Below are 22,707 nucleotides of genomic sequence, written 5' to 3' on the forward strand. Positions count from 1 at the left end.
GACAGCTGCTGCATCATAGGTTTGAGCGACTAATTTCTCGCCACACTGGAAGTCATTTATTACACCAAAAACATGGTCTGCCAGGGCAGCAGCCGTGAGATCCCCACTGACATCCTTAAAACCTATGAACCGCTCCTCTACGTTACCATTTGAAGTTACATAACGTAGCACCGATCAAAGTTGAGATTTATGAGAGGCGTCTACTGTTTCATCTTCGATGACAGACACAAATAATGCTTCTTTCACTTCACTTTTTATTTTGTTCATCATCAAAGTTGCAATTGCATCAATCAACTCATTTTGGATATCGTGAGAAGTGCCAGCAAAAACTGTAGATGATTCCAAATGATGACGTAGTTTTTCATCATAGCTTGCCCTATAATGAAGCATTTCTACGTAATTACCTCTATTGTTTGAATCTGAACCCTCCAAATGACCTCTGAAAGGGAGCTCTTGTTCCGCCAAAAAACAAGCAGTGTCGATTAAACAACCAACGATGTATCTATTTGCTTTGACTTTTTCGTTGTGTTTCTCTCGGTTTAATTTGAAGGCAAGGTTTAAACAATCTTCAATTCGCGTATTTCCAAATTTCAACAACGCAATCTTTGAATTTACGTGTGCTACGGAGATCTCATGTCTTTTCTTTAATAAATGATAATTATTAGCGTCGCCGACACCTTTTGTTGTCCAAGCAGTTTTTTCTGTTGAAAAGAGAAGGCAGGGCCAACAGAAAAGTGCTGAATACTTTTTACAACCACATAACCAAGTATCAGCTTCGTACCATGAGTCACAAAACCGGCGCACTTTATTTTTTGTTTCCGTTACCATGCCTGCTAGAGAAGGAGTGGACCTACCTACATCCACAAGTTTCTTCTTTGCAGCAAAATCCTTGCCGGAAAACGGCGTCTTCAACAAGTTCTCCACCACACAATCACACTCGTTTTCTTCCATAATGCACTTCGTATCACACCACAGTACAGGGACAACTGCACCACACCGCCCACTTTTCAATAGATGGAATTCGCAAAAAGAAAAAAAAGAAAAAGAAAAAAAAAAGACCACGAGAATTTAACGATGCACACAACAAGAAAGGGGAAACAAACCAAACCCAAAAGCAGCCACTGCCCAAAGCAGTGATATTCCGGAGTCAGAGTGAAATATCCCTTTTGGAAATAAATAAATTCCCTCTCTGGCCTTAAAATTCCCTATAATTCGTAAAGAGAGGAAGAAAAAATAAATTCAAAAATAAAATATAAAATAAATGCTCACTAATTGTAGAAGTTTATCCAGAAATTTCTATCAAAGGAGATATGTCTAAGGGGAGTGTAAAAGAGAGACAGACCATAAATAAGCTTTCCGTGCATTTTCGGAGAGTGTTTAAATTTTAGAAGTTTATCCAGAAATTTCTATCAAAGAAGATATTTCTAAGGGGAGTGTAAAAGAGAGACAGACCATAAATAAGCTTTCCGTGCATTTTCGGAGAGTGTTTAAATTACGGACTATGTAATTAATGAATGATATTTCGTTCACATTTGATATGATAATTTGTAAAACTGGTTCAATCTTAAGTTTTCATCAAACATTTAACTTAAAAAAACAATTTTTTGCATTAGTTAGCCCAATTACTACAAGCAGAGTTCAAATTAAAAACAGAGATCTTAATATTTCCTATGTATATACTAATCCTACAAGCAAAAACAAGCGTTAAGCACATTAATGTATATATTATTATATTTTATAATTTTCTCGTTTTTGCTCATTTTAGGTGTTTCTCTTTTTCCCATTCCTGTTAATTTCTTTGCTTTAAAATTCCCTTTTCCTGTAAAAAAAACCTTCTTGAAACACAACCGTCTCAAATTTCCTTTGCAACCACCTCTTCATACATAGTTGCCAGATGCTGCAGATGCTGCAGTTACGATAGAGACTTAAGCCCCTATCACACGGAACTGGATTTCTATTTGGAATGCTCTAGTTGACGCTGGACTGGCTACCCATTTGCTAGTTTTCGCCTCACACGGTACTTGTTACACCGTACTTGTCGATAGTCTTTCGTTCCCATAATGGCTGCCGCGCGAGATGTAAACAACGTATCACTTCACACTTTTAAAATACGATAACTATCCAACCGAGAGGAATATCGCTTCGTATTAAATGGTTTTAGGTAGAGAAGAATGGCGCTGATAAAATACATACTTTACAACGTTTGCTATACACGTATGGAAGGATATTTTAGCTTTTTCAATTGTAAACATGCCTTTCGTGTTGTATGCACTCGGAAGCCACAGACAAAAAAAAGGCTACTTTCCAAACTCACAGATTATCTTCACATGGCCAAACTTTGCTCTGATTGGCTGTTCCACAGAATCTAGTCGAAGAAGTTAGTAGCAATTAGAACATGTCCTATTCCTCAAAACCAGTCAAGCAGTCAGCCAGGCGGCCATGATTACTACCCAGAAAGTCAGTTCATCGCCAACTAGGGCATTCCAACTAGAAATCCAGTTCCGTGTGATAGGGGCTTTAGAAAGTCGTCTGCTACTCTTTGACTGAGTGCACTGCATACAGTTCTTGAAGTGAGGAGGGGAGGTGGTGCGGTGGTTGCTAGCTTTCTGATCTTTCCTTCAGGGGGATGTGTTTATTGGTCTTTGTCAAGTGTGGTCTTGAACAATGTGAGTTGCTAACACGCCAGCAATATCAAGATCGCCTTACTACAGAATGCACATCTGGCCTGTTTCCTGGCTAAAACCCGATAACGCTGTGGCTCCCTCCTCTTGCGGGGCAATCGGTGTCTCGCTGGACCGTATTCACGGTTAGCCAGTGATGCCACCCAAACATAATGGTGCTAAATCTCGCACAAGTTTAAGAAGTCGTTGGACAGTTGGAGATATAATAAAACAAGAGGGCCGCTGTTCGTGGGGGTTGCATTTTCTCAATCTTTTCACGTTAACGTCGAACCCATCCCGTTGGTTGAACCATTCTAATTTATATTATACGGAAGAAATTCCATATTTTACTTAACTATAGTATGTAGCTAATTAATAATGCAATTTTAAAACTCTAAAGTAGATGCATAAATTGAACTTGAAACTAGTCTTAGGAAAATAATAAATTATTGTTTTCTTTATAAATTAATATTAATAATATATAGAGCCTAGAACAATATAGTAGCATGTAGCATAATTTCAGAGTATAAACGACACCATCGATGTTCGGTAAGGGTAAGGAGGGGAGGCCCTTCCTGGAAAATGAATGTCAACCATAAAATTATATATTTCACACATATAATTTCATTTCAGTCACAGCAAATTATGTTAATTATTGTAAGGGTATTGCAGAAAAATGTTAAACTTCAAATTGAATTAGTATCTTTTGAGGGGGAAAATGCCTAGTTTACCCCCACCCCCTGGAAAAAATACTGGTGGAAAGAAATACTGCGGACGTCCCTGAACAACATTTTTTCTAAACATGAGGTTTGCAACGCTGCTGTAAGCCTCTGACCGAAGGTTTACAGTAGTGATGGGCATTAGTCGACTAATATTAGTCGATTAGTCGATTATTAAAACCATCGAAAAAATTATCGACTAATGAAAACTAGTCGACTGAAAAAATTAGTCGACTAATATTAGTCGAATTAGTCGTTCGACTAATATTAGTCGAATTAGTCGTTCGACTAATATTAGTCGAATTAGTCATTCGACTAATATTAGTCGAATTAGTCGTTCGACTAATATTAGTCGAATTAGTCGTTCGACTAATATTAGTCGAATTAGTCGTTCGACTAATATTAGTCGAATTAGTCGTTCGACTAATATTAGTCGGATTAGTCGTTCGACTAATATTAGTCGGAAACATTCCGACTAATATTAGTCGGAAACATTCCGACTAATATTAGTCGGAAACATTTCGACTGATTTCAGTCGGGAACATTCCGACTAATATTAGTCGAAATGACCGAACATGTCTCATTTCCAGACGAACAATCGACTACTTGAGCAGAGGGCTTATTGTCAAGAAGGAAGCAAAGCAGGTAGGTATTTCTTGGAAAGGTCAGTGACTGGAATCTTTTATCCCTTGATGCCGCGACAGAGCTGGTATGCAAAGGGAAAGCTGACCCTGCTGTAGCTCTATCCCCCCCTAACTCCAGGGGGCGATGCCTACCGTCATTCATGTCGCTATTTTTGTTTTCTCTGAAGGGATACACATTCATAGTTCCGAGAGTTTCTTGGTATTCACAGGCCAGTGCACATTGTTGGTGCAAGAAAGACACCGCAACATTTTAAAAGCAAAACTATCCATTTCTGACCTTCAGATGGATTAGAGGGTTTATGATAAATGCATTTTACTGGAATGGAAATATTCTTAAACTTAAAAAACCGGTCGAATATAAGAAGAGAGTTTACAATCCACCAGCTCTGATGCAAGGTAAGGTAAAATTAATTTAATTAAAAATAAACATTAATTATGTTCGTGGGGCAAATACTAAAATATACGCTGTCCAGAACGATCTCAAACTTGCTGCAGTCGCTAGATGTTAATTTACCTTTCTGCCCCTTATGGGGTACAAATTTGCCAGCAACATCGGTGGCAGAGCGCGCAGGGTGGTTCATTCACATTCACGCCTTTTACGGCTCCGGGTTCGAATCCTGTGGTGGACATGGGTGTTTCTTGTAAGTTTCCACTCATCCATTTCCTGCAATCACAATTCATTCTCATCATCCCGATTAGCCTAAAGAGGCATAAAAGCGATGTAAAATGAGGATAATAATAAAGAAAGATAGAGGATGTATGTCACTTTGGGTAACCACGACGATGAGGACGAATTGATCAAAAAGAACATCCATGTCCAGCCTAATACTCAAGGGGTGGGACAATGGGGTCATTTACCCCCTCCAACTATGAAATGTTTTAATATGAAGCTGTAAAACCTACGAAAATAACATTGACGATTTTTCAGATTTTGCAAGAAATTCGATTTTATTCTTACATAAATGAATGGGTTGTTCGCGAAGCGAGATAGGCTCCAGGACTCTGCAGTCTACAATATTTGGTTATTTTATAATTTTAGTATTATAACCTTTAAAGGTTTAATTGATGCATATCTATCAGACGCCCGGATTCAGCCCAGAGTGTCCTTGTTTTAAATCCCCGTCCCGACTTTCTTCGAACTGCATTCACGATGAAAAAATGTCTTTTTTTTTCATTTAATTATTTTTTGAAATTTCCAGTACAGCAGAAGCCATTTTAAACCGGAAAGAAACAACAGTAAAAAGTACACTGGTGTTAAAACGAACACATTAAACACTAAACAAGACCAAAAAATTAAAAAATTATAATAAAGAAAAGAAAATAAACAAAATATAAATAATAAACAAGACAAGACAGTACCAAGGTAAACAGATTATTTACACAATGCATTACTTATGTACAATGTTTTTCAAGTTGGTGATAAAAGACGAATATGCAGTGAATATATCTACTTGGTTTGAGATGTTGTTGAATTGTTTCGGTAGCCTTTGGAATATTGAACGTTGTATGAGCGAGAGTCTGGGCGTTGCAGTGTGGAAAGTTTCCTTGCTCCGTGTTTTATGTCTGGGCACTCTGAGGGAGAGTTCGTGGAGTTCAGACATGCTCTTCATTATAAGTATCATTGCTATCACATACTTAATTTAAAAATATATCATTTTCTATACATCTAATTATCATGATTGGTTAATTGATAGTCAAACATAGATGGTTTTGATTGATTGATTGATTGATTGATGTTTTAAGTCCACTTTATGCACAGAAAGGCTAATCGGGACTGGACCTACAGTTTACAGTGGAATCGGAACCACTTGTGCCTCAACCGGGTATTGAACCTTGATTACAAGGCAAAGACGCTACCACTGCGCCATCGGGGAGGCCCTCAAACATAGATGGGATTGGGTGCCAAAACTTGAGGGGAGGGGGAGGATTCTATCTTGATTGACAAGGCTTAACACTATGAAAGCATAATATTTCATCTCGCAATCGTCGCATTAACGCATTGACGCATCAGATCACGAAACCAGTTAGAGCGACACATGATCTTTGGACGCAGAAAATTATTTTTTTAAGTAAGTACTTCGCAACATTAGTAAATTTTCTCACATTTAATATTAGTCGAAATAGTCACACGATTAATTTCAGTCGAAATCGACTTTATTTCCGACTAATATCAGTGGAAATCGAACACAACTGATTCTGATTCCGTTTCCAGACGAAGCGTAGACCACTGAAGTAGAGAGGGCTTATCGCTAAGAAGTGATGCGAGGGAGAATGGCCTAGGTGTATTTAATTTCTTGGAAAGGTGAGTGACTGGAAAATTCCGGTACCGCCTCACAGCATGCCAAATTGAAAGCGAAAGGTGCCCCTGCTGTAGTCATTCATGTGGCTATTTGTTGTTTACAATGGTGTCTTTTCTCAAGAGATACGCATTCAGGACTTGGAGAATTTCTTGGAATTCAAAGACCTAACCATCCCTAGGTATCATTAGTGGTGCAAGAAAGATATCGCAATATTTAAATCTCAATGTATGGCCTTCATGTGAACTAGAGATCTTATCTTAAAAGCATTGTACCGTAATGAAAATATTCTTAAACTTAAAACTAATGTCAAACTTAAGAATATAGTTTAAAATCAACCAGTTCTCACGCAAGGCAAGGGAAAATTAGTTTTAATAAAAATGAACACTAATTATGTTATTGGAGCAAATACTAAACTTTACGCTGTAAAGTACAATCTCAAACTTGCTGCACTCGCTATAATACAACCTTGTATGTTGATCTTCACTTTGCGCTGAGTGGCCATTCACATTATCCGCCAATCACGACTCCGGGTTCGAATCCTTTCATGGGAGTGTTCCTTTGTAAGTTTCTACTCATTAATTTTCTTTAATCACCATTTATTCTCGCTTTGTCCTGATTAGCATAAAGAGACAGAAAAGCGACTAAAAATTTGGAAAATTATAACGAAAGACATAGGATTATTTACTGCAGAAACTTGTAACAAATAATCATCAGGTATGAGTAACGTTCTTTCAAGTTGTTTCATTATTGCTGTTTCACTACACAAAATAGGCATTTTACATTATGATATTGCTTCTAAGTTGTAAACCTTATTTTCGAACCGGAAAGTAATCATTACTTGAGAGAGGACCTCCCACATGGCGCAGTGGTAGCGTCATTGCCTTGTAATCAAGAGGTCCCGGGTTCGATACCCGCTGGAGGCGGCCCCAGCGCCCACCCAGCGTCGAATGACATGGCTACCTGGGGCCTGGGGGGTAAAAGCGATCAGGGGCGTGATGCTGATCACATCACCCCCACTCACGACCGGATCAAGAAAGTGTGGGGCGTTAGCCCCACACCCCCTATACGCCTTTGTGGCGTGTTGCTAAGCACAGGGGAGCACTTTACCTTTATAACGAACATTTTTTGGTACATATCAATCCGTTCCCTATAACCCTTGTTTTCCTATCAATGAATATTCATTACTCTAAAGGATTGTGTCGAATTTTGATTGTATTTGCAGTTTTGATAATTAGCATTGCATTTCTGCCACTTTTGGCTAATCGCGACGATGAGGATGAGTCATGATCAGATGAATTTTGATGAAGATACTATCGCAAAGTGTCATGAAAAGATATGGATTTTATTTGAACCAGGAACTTTCGGTAGTAACTTCGTTAATCCAGAACTCAACACGTTCGTCCACCGAGTCTGTCATGACAATGCGTTGTCTTACACTATCATTTTGTAATCAATAGATCGCTGGATTTATATGCTGGGGCCTACATATTTTATACTGCCCCATTGAGCCTACATGAGTATAAACGTAGAATTAAAGAATCTCAAATAATAATAAAAGTTAAACTTTTATTAGTTAGGAAAGGAGTGAATTAGAGGTTCGACTGATAAAGAACTTCATGTCCAGCCACGTCAGCAATGGGGCCATTTTTTCCTAGAACTATGATACGTTTTAATGTGAAGCTATAAAAATTTACGAATATAATGAATTCTATTTCGTCCTTGCATAAATGAATGGGTTGTTCGCAGAGAGAGGAAGGCTCCAGTCTGCCATATTTGGTAATTGTACCCAGGTAGTTTTATAACAATTGATGCAAGTCTACCAGACATCCAGGGCCTCCCCCATGGCGCAGTGGTAGCGTCATTGCCTTGTAATCAAGGTGTCCCGGGTTCGATACCCGGTGGAGGCACAAGTGGTTCGGATCCCACTTTAAACTGTAGGTCCAGTCCCAATTAGCCATACTGTGCATAAAGTGGACTTAAAACACCAACTCTACCAGACATCCACATTTTTTGGGACAGTCAAATCTTTTTAATCCCTGTCCCGAGTTTCTTCTAACTAACCGTCGCACCCTGCTTTTTCAGTCAAAAAAATGGTTTATAATCTCTCATCTCGTAATCGTCGCATTGGTGCGTTAGAGAACGAAACCAATTATAGCGGCGCATGATCTTTCGACACAGTTTCGCAATACTCTGGTAAATTTTCTCAGGTGTAATATTTCGACTATAATGCACAAATCAATAACAACTAATGTCTTACTTTTTTGTTTCATACCGAAAAAAGGCTTACTGTCACAAATAAATTATGTTTGTCGTTTTAGACTATTCAATTTCAACTTATTCGCTAGTATTTCATTCATCCTAATATTGCACCAAAGGCAGTTTACATCGTAATAAATAATTTTTAACTGATCAGAACTATATTTTTAAAAGCTTCACATAATGGTCACACCCCTTTAAAAATTTCGACCAATATGTGTTGGATAGTATGGGAGCAAGAACTCGCCTCCACTGTTGATTAAAGGAAATTTGAAAACACTGTTAAGGAATACAGTACTATTAGAATACTATTAGAATACTTCTAAGAATATATGTAAACATCAAACATGAAGCTGTACGACGTATGCGAGGTATCTATCAGTGAGATTGATTTGTTCCGTTACTTTAGATTTTAATGTAGCATCTCTATAATTGTATGTCTAACTGTAATACTACTATAGTAAAGTTATCGGTCACATCTGACACTCCAACAAACAACATTTCGCATCTTTTCTTTGTTCCAATTAGGATTTGTCCCCCCCCCCCCCCACCCAAGACACATGATAATTCCCGTCTATGGGCCTGCCTATGTCTTCTTTACGTCTTTATTTGAAGCCGGAACCTTGATGGTGACTGACATCGTGAGTACACAACTCAACGTTTCGGGCCACAGAGACTGTTCTCAATGTTCTCATGCGTGACCTTGTAATGAAGAGATCCCGGGTCTATTCTCTGTGCGCCTACACACACACACACACACACACACACACACACACACACACATATATATATATATATATGTGTGTGTGTGTGTGTGTGTGTGTGTGTGTGTGTGTGTGTGTGTGTGTGTGTGTGTGTATAAACATTCGTTTATAAACAGTCCAATTTAGCCTGGCTCAGCTCAGCACAAGAGTGGAGGAATTTGAAAATAATAAGAAAAATATATAGTTCCACTTTGACTAATATTTGTCGTCAACGACTGATTCGACTAATATTAGTCGAAAGACTAATTCGACTAATATTAGTCGAAAGACTAATTCGACTAATATTAGTCGAAAGACTAATTCGACTAATATTAGTCGAACGACTAATTCGACTAATATTAGTCAAACGACTAATTCGACTAATATTAGTCGAACGACTAATTAGTCGAAAAAATTAGTCGACTACTTTTTCGACTAATATTAGTCGAACGACAAATTAGTCGAAAAAATTAGTCGACTACTTTTTCGACTAATATTAGTCGAACGACTAATTCGACTAATATTAGTCAAACGACTAATATTAGTCGAACGACTAATTCGAATAATATTAGTCGAACGACTAATTCGACTAATATTAGTCGAAAAAGTAGTCGACTAATTTTTCGACTAATTAGTCGATATTTTGTTTCGACTAACGACTAATTAGTCGATGGTGGAAATTAGTCGATGGTGCCCATCACTAGTTTACAGACCTAGGGTTCTGGCCCGCTCTTCTTCAAGCAGATAGGGTAGGCAGAGAGAAGGAGGGTAGGCACTGCTCGCTCGCGGTCAGCAACTTGTAAGGCAAAATTCAGAAGGCTTACAGCTTCCCACAGGCAAAAGGCGGGAGTTCCCACGTGCTGTGCCGCCTAGTGCTGAAGTGTTGCAATCTAACAAACAGGATCTTGAACACTGGTGTCGACCCAAGTTGAACTTTTAACTTGTTTACGAATTTTGCCACATAATTACATACATTTTACTGGATGTATTAAACTGTAAGCCCGGCTTACATGGCTTACATGGACGCTCCGCGCCTGCACAGAACACTTTTACAATAAAAACGATGATTAAATCCACAATTTAAGCTTGAATTTGTCTGTAACTATATATTACGCAACTAGCTAATATTTCACCACAGACTATTCCTAGCATTAGCTAAGTAAAGTTTTTTACTTCAAAAAATTAGTGGCTGTTTCAGCACGAAAACAAAACAAGCACAATGCTTACTTGTATGTCATTGTTATGTAACTTTATTTATTTCCGTCGAACTTACACGAATATAGGATTCTATGACGATAGACCACCTTTGTATCGACGTGTACGAAAATTAATGCATGATGATAATAATATATTTCTGCCAGCAGGAAATAACAACATTTTTTATCTCATATCTTTGCATTTTCTATTTATTTTTAATAATTTTTAATTTTCCTTCGTAGAATAGATATTCCATAAAAATGTATTTACTGTAAACAAGGAAGATAATGCATGTGTGTCAATATAGCTGTATTCTTATGCAACTATTTTAATTTTTCGAGTAATAGCAATAACTAGGGCTCGGAAGTTGAAGAAAAATCCTTTTTTTTCCTAGTGTTCGAAGTCTAGGCCCAACATAATACAATGTGAGCACAAAAACACTCCCTGGTTTCAAGATGTCATAAAATTAATAGTTACTTGAATATTTTGATAAAAATGATATCCAAAGCTCAGTTAACTCAAAATATTTTAATATCTTTCTTTTCAGAATCGCTAGTTGTGAATTCGGTAGCTAGAGGGCAGTAACATCGAAAATGGCGTTCACTCCGCAGCCAAGAAGCTGGTGCGTGTTATAATTTGCCAAAACAAGCAGTGTTGTCAGAGTGCAGCGTGCATTTAAACAGAAGTTTAATGTTGATCCACCTACACACAAATCCATTCTGCAGTGGCATAAAACATTTGTTAAGAGAGGATGCATTTGTGATCAAAGAAAAGAACATTCTGGCCGACCGTCCATCTCTGAGGAAATTGTGGAGCGTGTGCGAGAAGCCTTTGTACGCAGTCCCAGAAAATCAACACGTCAAGCCAGCAGGCTGTTGCAGGTGCCACAAACTACCGTAAGCAAGATTTTACGGAAGTGTTTGCGTTTTCACCCGTACCGACTGCAATTGGTTCAAAAGTTATATCCACAAGACAAGGTAAAGCGACGTGAGTTTTGCGAGACCATCCACACTTTAATGGAGGACGATGAAACCTTTCTGACAAAGATCATTTTTAATGATGAGGCGACCTTCCACTTGAGTGGAAAAGTGAACAGGCATAATGTTAGGATCTGGGGAAGCGAGCATCAGCATGCCACTCTTGATGTGGAACGTGACTCACCCAAGGTGAATGTTTTTCGTGCGGTGTCAGAGCGTCGAGTGTACGGTCCGTTCTTCTTTGAGGGGCCAACAATCACAGATGAAAGCTACTTAGCGCCCCCACACTGGCATCAATCTGTACGCAGCTTTCTGAATGACAACCTCCAACACCCTTGGATAGGACGAGCTGGACCCAATGATCAAAATCTATGCAAGTGGCCCCCACGATCACCGGATATGACAGTTTGTGACTTTTTCCTTTGGGGGTTCGTGAAGGACCAAGTCTATATACCTCCTCTACCCACAACCTTGAATCATCTTCAGGAACGCATCAGTACAGCTGTCAACTTCATCACACCGGATACGCTTGAGAAGGTGTGGTTGGAGCTGATTATCGTCTCGATGTTTCCCACGTAACAGGTGGCACGCACATTGAGCATTTGTAATTCCAATGAACACCACGAAAACTTTATGAGTTTTTACAACTGCTGTGAACATTTCTGTAGAATACTACTTTTGGTATTAAAGTTATACCCTTTCAAAACCAGGGAGTGTTTTTGTGCTCACACTGTATATGTTCATTTTGGGTCATTGTAGGCCAGAAAAAGGTGAGTTTTATTTGTCCTTTTTTGCCTTTTTCGGCGTTTTTTTGGCATACTGGTCCTTTTTTAGTCTTTTTTTAGGTCTTAACAGCTTTCTTTGGCAACTTCACCTTCTTTCGACTACGTTTTTACTGCCCATTCTCAATTCGAATCATCATCAGTTCATCACCTCTTAAACATTCTTTCTGTAGTAAAGAAATAACAAGAAAGAAATATATTTGAACTATCCCTGAAACGAGAGAAAAACCTTTTTGGACGACTGAAATAGGATCTGAAGTCCTATTTCTGTAACCCTAGTGTGGTTAGGCCAAATATGATTCTTCAAATATAATTTTTCAATATGTAATGTCTGAAAGTTTTCTCGCACTGTGTGTTCCATACCACCAGAATTTGTATTTTTTTGATTCATTAAATATGTAATTAAAACTGAAGTTATTAATTAATTTGGATCACATTTATACGTCCTTTTTTCCGTTTTTAGGTCCTTTCTTTGATATTTTTAGGTCTTTTTATAGGGTTTTTTTGGCAATTTATAGGTCTTCAACTTCCGAGCCTTAGTAATAACAATGTCCCGCGTCTTGCTTTGTGCTCTGGCTACGGGACGTGCGCAGGTACGAATCTCCTGGGGGAGGGGGGGTCGTAACATCTTTTCTCGATATTTCAGCCTGTGTATGGTACCGGTGGCCACCCACCATCGTGAGGAAATTGGGGAGCTACGAATGAGTAGAGAAACCTATGGAAATCTACAACAACGACTGGGGGGTTCATCGTGCTGACCACACGTCACCCCGTAACTGGTTGGATGATCTTCCAGTCTCATCTCGAAAGGAGTGATCCCGGCAGTCGGTAGGTAGGCCCTGGCCCTCACGGGCTGTTGCGCCACCGGGTTATTATTCTATTAATAATAACAATACCTCTCTCTCTCTTCGTCTGTCTACCTCCTCTTCTTTGTTATCTATCTGTCTCATTTCTCTCTTTTTCTTCTCTCTCCCTCTCTCTGTCTGCCTCCCTATTCTTTGTTTCCTATCTGTTTCAATTCTCTCTTTTTCCTTCTCTGTCTGCCTCCCTCTTCTTTGTTCCCTATCTGTCGCACTTCTCTCTTTTTCTTCTTCTTCTCTCTCTGTCCCTCTCTCTGTATGCCTCCCTCTTCTTTGATTCCTATCTATCTCACTTCTCTCTTTTTCCTTCTCTGTCTGCCTCCCTCTTCTTTGTTCCCTATCTGTCTCACCATAGAACTCTGTATGCCTCCCTCTTCTTTGTTTCCTATCTATCTCACTTCTCTCTTTTTTCCTTCTGTATCTATCTGTCTACCTCCCTCTTCTTTGTTCCCTATCTGTCTCACTTCTCTCTTTTCTTCTCTCTCTCTCTGTCTGCCTCCCTCTTCTTTGTTCCTTATCTATCTCGCTTCTCTCTTTTTCTTCTCTCTCTCCCTCTCTCTCTGTCTGCAACCCCCTTCTTTGTTCCCTATCTGTGTCACTTCTCTCTTTTTCCTTTTTCTTCTTTGTTCCCTATCTGTCTCATTTCTCTTTTTCCTTCTCTCTCTCTCTCTCTCTCTCTCTCTGCGTCTCTGTCTGCGTGGTGTGTGTGCATAGGCAAACCTAAGCAAAGAAAAAAATACATATCTTTTCCTTTTGCGGGGTGGGGGAGTTTTTTTGATTGAGAAAAACTTCTCAAAAATTGTAATTTTCCTTTGTGAAACATTAAAATAGTCCAGAAGCCGTTTCTACATTAGTTCAAGAGCAGAGAGAATAAGTCCATATTAATGCATTGTCCTCAAAATTGACGAGGCACGAGCCAGGCATCTTGCAGGGAAAGAAGGTTTAATATTGGATTTAGCATGCGCAGCAGTTGTGCGTCCTTGGGAAAATAGAACCAACAACCCCCACCCTTTCTTCCGCGCAGGTGCTCAGTCGTGTCGTGTCTGAGTGTTACTAGAGTGATGAACGAACAGAAGGTGCCGCGGAGCGTGGAGCAACGCATTGTGATAAAATTTCTCGTTGGAGAAAAAATCCGCCATCTGAAATTTTGCAGAGACTCAAACAACATAACAGACCGATCATTCCTCATCTGACGTCACAATGCAAGGTTGCAGAAGTGTTGTGCGATAAGAGAGACCAGGTGCTAATATTATATCAGGAAGATACTAATTATGAGGAATGTTAGCACCCTAGCCGAAATTTAAGCAATGTCTGTTGTTTTGAAACGGTTCTTAGACGTATTCAGAATTAATTCCTGCGAAGTTACGTGCGTAAGGTTTACAGTTCATTTCTACATAGAATTTGGTGATGTGCCATGTAATGTTTGTAAGCGAGTCATACTGTAGGAAAAATAGATGTAAGGTGTTGCATTTTGCAATGGCCGAAGTTGACGTGCAAGTTGCTGTGGATGAAGAGGAGAGTGAAGAAAAATGGTTATATGGGGACTCAAATTTAGAACAAATAGCAACAGAAGATAAGCAAGATAGTGCTGATGTTACTGTGGAAAGCATTGATGCCTTACCAACAGAGGATGATAGTACATCGAAAGGGGTAGGTTTGTTTGTTTACTAGGTAACTCTTACTGTTAATTCACATATTACACCACTTTTCTAAGTAACTATAGATCGTAATTCATGGTTAACAGAAGAAAATAATAAGATAGCGTTGAAAGCAATTGATGTAACAAAAGAAACGAACTACAATTAAAACAAGATAAACAAATTTCTTTTCACCGGTTGTTCAAATCTACACATGCTCTTGTGCAATGGCGTAACTAAACACCCATTTTCATTTTTGCAGAGATTACTCAGACTGACCTTTTAGTTCTGCATTTCTACAAGGATAATTTTTGGGGCCGTTGATTCACTGTACTCCCTCCAGAATTTCGTCGATTTTTTTTAATCGACAGATTTCAATGTTTTACGTAATATAGAGATTATTCCAGCGTTAGAATAACACAAAGAACCCCAGATATTTGATCCCAAAGTATCGCCCGCGTAAATAAAACTAAATTCGGTAAAACTATCAAAGCCGGGAAATGTCTGTAGCTCGTTTATTCTGTAATTGTTGACATTTGTACATACCTATTCTGCATTGCGAAAGATTGTTTAAGAAGCGATTTCGCTTGTTTTTTTTTTTTTTTTTAACGAAATTGATACTAGTTTACTATCCTTCGGACAGATTTCTTCATTTTTACAGAAGAAACTACTTACGGTAATAAGTTCCTGTAGCATTGTCTAACATCTGGAAGGTGTTTTGTGTGATGTAACGGATTTCTTCAAATTTAAAAGCTTGGGGTCAGGTGACTCCGGCCAATTTCTAACATGCCTTTAACAGGGAGACTATAGATAAAGCCGGGGAGCCAGAGCGGAGGCAGGGCCGCGGTAGGTCAATTACCCCAGGGGCAGAGCCCGGAATCGGTGGGAAATTTGGACTCAAAAATAATTTTTTACTTTAAATTTCCCACTGATTCCGGGATGAAAAACGTGAATACACCTTAAAGAATGTTCCGCGAAGCAGATAGGTAAGTGCAAATGTCAAAAATTGACAAAACGAAAAAGTTATAGGTGTCCGAGGAATATCAGATTTTTACCGTAATTTTCAAGTTGTTTTTTTCAGCATAAATAACTCATGTTCATTGTCTCAATGATTGGAACTGTTACCGCAGAAAGTCTTCCGCTGCGGTCTATTTTCCTTTTGGAAGTCCGTAGGAGTTGATTTGCGTCAATCACACGGAGAATGTGTGTGCGGCAACAGGTTGCTGCTTTTTTTTTTCAATGTCCAGAATACTTTTGGGTACTAGTTTGCTATCCACAAACAGATTTCTTCATTTTTACAGAAGAAACTACTTACGGTAAAGTATTGTTGAACATCTGAAAGGTGTTTTCTGTCATGTGGGAATGTGTCATAGCGGAAATTCATTATTTTTGTTGAATATTAATTCTCCGACGCACAATAGCCTTTGTCTTGTACACCTTCGTAGATTATCGCGCGTCGTGCTTGTGTTTTGTTGATTTTCATTGGGGATGCAGTGTTTCCAACCATGCCATTGTTTTCCAAAAATATGACATGTCGTGGATGCATGGCGAAATTCATACCGGGTGTGGAAAACCATTGACGGTTAGCCTCAAAAACCATTTCCGGCAAGGTTAGGTTAGGCAAGCATAGTTAAAATTTTGTTTGTAAAACAATGTGCAAAAAAAAAAATCAATTGTTTGGGTTTCATCAAAAAAATGTGAATACACCTTAAAGAATGTTCCGCAAAGCAGATAGGTAAGTACGAATGTTAAAAATGACGAAACAAAGATGTTACATGTGTTTGTGGATTGTAAATACTTTTGTATTGCTTATCATGTAATACATCCTTTTTCTTCATCTGTATGTAAAAAGAACTGAAAGCATAATTCTAGCGGCTAAAATTTACAAGTGCGAGAACTTCCACAAACTATTTTTGTCCCAAATCCAACTGTTTAATTCTGAACTAATATTTGTGCATACACACATGCATGCACACATTTTTTTTTTACATTGTCCAATTTCAATTCATAACTGTACACATATTCTTAATTGGGAGCAAATTTACAATACCGGAAGTATCTTCAATTGCTTTAAAATTCGCTACAGCACCAGGGGTCCCGGGTTCAAATCCCAGCCTGGGCATGGATGTTTGTGAGTGTCCATTCATCAATTTTATCATGTCATCACTCATACCCATCTTTGCAAATTAACCAAAAGTGGCACAAAAAGCGAAGTAAAATAAAGGAAATAAATCAATCAAAAAGCTAACTCTTGGCACGTAATCCATCTTTATGACAGTGACCCACTGTTGTCACTTCTACCTACGAAGAAACTTGCAGTGTCAAACAGCCAATTAAGCCTACCGCTGCCTCCCCCCCTTCTTTGAGCAACAACCTGCAACGTTAGAATCCCTCCTTCCTGCAGCAGCCAGTAGGGAATCAGGATTTTGCCAAAATAACCATTCTGCGTGTAGTATAACACTGTTTTTAAATCAACTCCCTTCACAACAATGCGACTTCCCCACATTACAGACACATACCACCTCTTCCTATCTGCATGTGTGCATCATGCTCCAACCACTAGTACAGCTTTCCAATGATATCGGATCTTGCTTTCTGGATGTGCCTCATATATAAACTTATAGACGCTGTTATTAACAACATGTTCCTATCTTATCGTGTCTGATTAGCAAAATCAGATGCCTGTGCAGTGCAGTAGATTCCCTTGCTATAAATTGCTTGCATTACATTTTTAATATTATGTATATACAAGTTGTATATACACATACACACACACACACACACCTTTGGCCGACAATATAGGTAACAGCGTGTTGTCAGTTTCATGGTACGTCTCTGGATATACTGTGAATTTTTGTTCTGAAACTGAAGTCTCATTCATAATGTAAGGTAATATAACACTTTGTTTTGTACAATTCCATTGCTTCACTTTCAGAACGTTTAGTCCCGTGAAGCAGGTTTAAGATATTTTAGGGTTTTAGATGCCAAGCAGATGCCATGTGTTGCATGTTGCCATGTTCACATTAAACAAGCCGCAGTATAGGTTTATATAGAAATGAGACGAAGGATACAAGTGTTAATACTTCGAAAATAAGTTTGCAGTCATGGTTCTTGCAAGCGGAAGGCGAAATATTAAGAGAAAGGCTTAGAAGAATGAGAAATTACAAAATGTCTTAATTAAAAACAACTACATTACTCTAATTTCATTTAGTCATAACTTTTCATGGCGTGGTGCTAAGCACAGGGGAACACTTTACCTTTTTTTTTTTTTTTTTTTACCTGTTTCAAAATAAGAAAAGCCGTCTAAAAGTCCCTCCATAGCTTGTGAATTGTAATAATTTTTCAGAATGAGTATAAATCAGAGAAATTAAGTCAATTTCTTGTAAGCTAATATAGATACTTAATACAGTCCATACCAGAGCTGTATGAGTTTATTTTCCATGTACAAATACGTGGATTTAGTTCAAAATTGTCAGGGAAAAAATGCAAAATTTGTTCTGGAAAAGTCAGGGAATTTAATTTCTGCTTGTCTGTAGCTACCGTGGATGTGGATCCAGGATTCATGTCAAGCATTGTAGCAGGTGATGAAACATGGTGCTTTCAGTTTGAACCACTCACAAAGCATCAGAGCTCGGAATGGAAGGGTCCAGGCTTTCCAAAACCGAAGAAAGTGTGCATGCAGAGGAGCCGAATCAAAACTCTGCCCACTGTTTTTTTCTATTTCAAAGGCATCATCCACAAGGAATTCACACCAGAGGGTAACACTGTGAACACCGAGTATTACGTAGGTGTTTTGCATCATCTATTCATCAGAATTCGTAGAGTTCGGCCTGAATATCGGAAACAAGTCTCATGGTCTCTGTTGCACGACAATGCATCCGTGCTTAAGAGCAGGTTGGTGGGCCAGTTTTTGGCCAAAAAAGGGATAGTGGAGCTCGATCCCCCCCATTTTCTCCAGATTTAGCTCCATGCGACTTCTGGCTATTTCCAAAACTGAACTTGGCATTGAAAGGCAGGCATTTCGACACCATTCCAGACATCCAAAAGGCTTCGACCGCAATTTTGGAGGCAATTCCGAAACAGGAGTACCAAGACTGCTTCACAAAGTTCCCCAACCGCTTCAGTGCATGTATTGACCCAAAAGGTGTCTATTTTGAATAAACGTTATTGTAAACTGTTGACTTTTGATTTATGGACTACTATAGACAGACAAAGATAAAGATTATTTGTATCATGATAGGTTAGTATTAAGTAAGTAGATGTTTCTGCCCATCAAATTTTATGGTTATATCTTGAGTAGTTGATGAGAAACTGATATTCATTCATTGCCTTTTGATATATAAATCGATAAGATGATTGATTACATGAAGTAGAAAATTGACAGTTCCTTCAACTCATGAAATTTCATACTTTTTGTTTAAATGCTTTTGGAGATCTGACAGCATTAACAATGTGACAATTGTTGAATTTCAAGTGTTTGACCCACACAGAAAAAGCAGACATGTATTGATTAATGTATACAGTGAAACCTCGATTTTACGTTTTTCAGGGGACCATGTTGAAAGAACTTAAAATGCGGGGAAAATGTAAAATCTGGGAAAGTTTTATTGCATCTTGTTCTACTGGGACCGTGAGAATTGAATGTATAATGCAGCAAAATGTAAAACCAAGGAAGTAATATCGGGGTTTCACTATATTATATTTTGCTAGCATGACTCTAATTCTTTTGTAGAAAATTATTTTGATCTGTACATTTGTTAGTTTCCAAGATTATCCAAAGGTTGTTTTTGATTTATTGTTGTCTCTCACAGCCAGAGGTGTTAATCATCCATGAGGGCAGACCTCACCCTCACATTGTGGAAGACTTATGAAGGGTGAGGGTGAACTTTGAAGATGAGATATGTAGCTGAAAGTAACAAAGAATTTTTTTTTTTTTTTGTCACTGACACACTTATCTTTGTTTCATGTCTTGAAATAAAATACTTGTTCGAAATCTCTACCCATTTCACTCAACTCCGAAACCCACAAACATTAGTTAAAGTGTAAAAATGCCACGAGTATGACTGGGTATATTGTTGGTGAAGTTGATAAGCATGATGCAATAATACAGGTGGTAGCTCCTACCTACTGGTAACATGTTTGGCACCAAACTTGCATGTGCATTGTTAGGTTGTGTGAAGTTAATGTATATGAGAGCACCCAACAGTTTGAGTAAGGTCTTTATTTTTCAATAACTGCAAAAAAATTATCAAAATTAAAGTTATTTATGCACTTCTTTGCATACATGTGTATCACATCTTTATTTTTGTAACTAATCATAAAGATTGTAAACAATGAATGACCCACCCAATGAAATAATAACTGTAGGATTCTAATGTTTATCTTTCACCATCTTTCCACGTAGCCTACTGTCCAAATGCCATTTCGCTCTATTGCAGATACACGCCTCCAAGATACAAAGGTCCGTCAAAAAGTAACGCACAATTCACTGTAGCTCGGGAATGGTAAGGACTAGGGAAATGAAATTTTGTAGGTAGAAACATTGGCCCTTTACCTCCAAACCAACACCTAATTCCATGTCGAGAAGAATCCAACAAATCGGGATATACAAGTTTGATCACGATAACGCTCGAACGCATGCTACAATCATGACAGTTCAGAAGATTGGCCATCTGGGATGTGGTGCCACAACCCCCATACAGTCCTGACCTAGCAACATCGGATTTCTATCTGTTTGGACGACTGAAGGCTCATCTGCATGGGAAACAGTTTGGAGATGACAACGAGCTCATTGCGTGTGTGAAAAAGTGGTGTAAAGACCAACCTCAAGGGTTTTACGAACGTACATTCGTGTCATGGAAACCAAGGTGGCTGCAGTGCAGTGAAGCACAAGGATCATATATGGAGTGACATTTCCAAAGGACCAATGCTTCTACCTACAAAATTTCATTTCTCTAGTCCTTACCATTCCTGAGCTACAGTGGATTGTGCGTTACTTTTTGACCGACCTTTGTATCAAAAATGCCCCACCAATAAGGCAGCAAAAAATTTCCCAAATCATCCTATTCGGAGAAAACCTTGGGGGGGGGGGGGGGTTTACATTAGACATTTAGTTACGAATAAGGGGTACAATGAAAAGAACATTTGAGAACCGCTGTTTTAGAGTGTTATAATGCTACCTGAGAATAATTTGGGATTTATTTAATGTCATTAAAGGAATCTGATGTAATGAGTTAGTATGACTCGGTAGCTAGACTTTTGTTATTTTAAAGTGGAAGTATACAATTATCTGTATCGGTAGGAATTGGTTAGGGTATCGATATTGGCTCAGCCATAATAGATTGGGTATGAAATTTTAAGTTTGTGTTTCCTGGAATATCCAGACACGTTGCAAAGGTGTTCACCATCTGAAACATGACCCTCATCACGCTCCGGAAGAATTGAGGGTGAGGGCTTGGGTGAGTCAGAAGGTCAGGCCATGGGGGTGAGGAAAGTTAATTTAAAATGAACGCCTCTGCTCACAGCCAAGCAGAGCAAATTATGTTGATTTACGTTGCATTGAACTACTATTTTTTAGATTTATCAGTCCATCTTTTTATGTACAAATCTCTGTCATTTTTTGGGATATTGATGGTTGACATGGATAAATGGACAGTCAGACACACCAAGTTGTTCTGTAAGCCTTGGCTGATTAGTGCCATAAAATCACAGGTAAGAAATGTTCTGGAAATAGAAACTTGACAAGAATTAAGCTTACAAGGATATCAAAAGAAATTTAGAAGAAATCTAGATATTAGTTGTGAATGAGTTTTTAACCTGTTGACAAAACTTGTGCCATGTGACATATTTCCTAACAGTCTGTTAATTACAGTGAAATAAATATTGTGTTAATACATGTAGATGTCTGTTGAGATGTGTATGCTTTACATTCTTGGAGATGGTAATGTTGAATTTTTGTTTTTACAGGCTACAGGCCCTGATAAGGAGGAGGGTCAGTTGAGTGGGGAAGAAGAGCAGCAGGACCAATCAAGTGAGTGCATTGAATTTATACCTTTGTAAAACTAAATATTACATTTCTATTTGCTACATTAAATTATGTGCTGGTGAAAATATTCTTGGATTAAATTACAAGAGACAGGAGGGTTAGATGAAACTAAAAATTCCACCCCTTTTCTCAGGAGCCAGCATTGTCTTTTTTTTAAATGAGAGCCATGAATCCAAGTATCCTATGAAATGTGATCTTAAAACATTTAATTTTTTAATTAATACAAGATTGTATTGAAAGTAATTAATTCTTACACTGGAGTGGCCTACCTAAAGAAGGCTCAACTGGTAACAGCTAAATAACTAAATTATCATTTTGAAAAACTACAAGTAGACTATAGATAAGAAGCAAATGTTCCACATTGGGGCAAGGTACCTAAGGATATGGCTGTAGAAAAGTCATCGAAATCATCCTACGAGTGAAGAAGTAATGGAAAACTTAGAATTTTGAAGACAATTTTTTTAAAAAATTTTAAGTCATGGATTTTGTTTTTGTACTTGCCAGAATTTAGGAATGAAAATAAACACAACCTTTTTCTTCACCCAGCTTCTTGATGGGATTTAATCTATAAAACAATGTTTATTGGTGTTAATTCAATTTTAACGATGTTGAATAAACCTTATTCTTTTTAATAAAACAATAATAATGCATGATTATTAGCATATTTTACATCCCCATAATTGTCTGGAAGCTATCTAGCATAGTCCGTGAGAACTATTTGCTGCTCACGCGAAAAACTCTTATCTCGAATTACAGTGCAATATGAGTACTGAAAGTTTGTCAACAGAATATTTTATTTCTTAGTCAATATGAATTTCAAAGCACATGCAAATGCACATTTTTTTTTTTAAATTCATAGAATTAGAACTATTTGTTGTCGATAGTTA

At 38.2% G+C, this 22,707-nt stretch overlaps 1 protein-coding gene across 4 annotated transcripts in view; it reads left to right on the plus strand.

Annotated features, from left to right (window-relative positions):
- The first annotated feature begins 14,602 nt into the window (after positions 1-14,602).
- LOC145979821 (uncharacterized) overlaps positions 14,603-22,707 on the plus strand; it is a 65,120-nt gene continuing 57,015 nt past the window's right edge. For all 4 annotated transcript variants that reach the window (XM_083112844.1, XM_083112846.1, XM_083112845.1 and 1 more), the window contains exons 1-2: positions 14,603-14,788; positions 21,742-21,805. In XM_083112844.1, the coding sequence (XP_082968970.1) occupies positions 14,615-14,788; positions 21,742-21,805 (238 nt within the window). In that variant the 5' untranslated portion in view covers positions 14,603-14,614. The remainder of the gene's footprint in view (positions 14,789-21,741; positions 21,806-22,707) is intronic.

Source organism: Lepisma saccharinum, chromosome 26, assembly GCF_977018435.1.
Source record: "Lepisma saccharinum chromosome 26, izLepSacc3.1, whole genome shotgun sequence".
Taxonomy (NCBI): Eukaryota; Metazoa; Arthropoda; class Insecta; order Zygentoma; family Lepismatidae; genus Lepisma; species Lepisma saccharinum.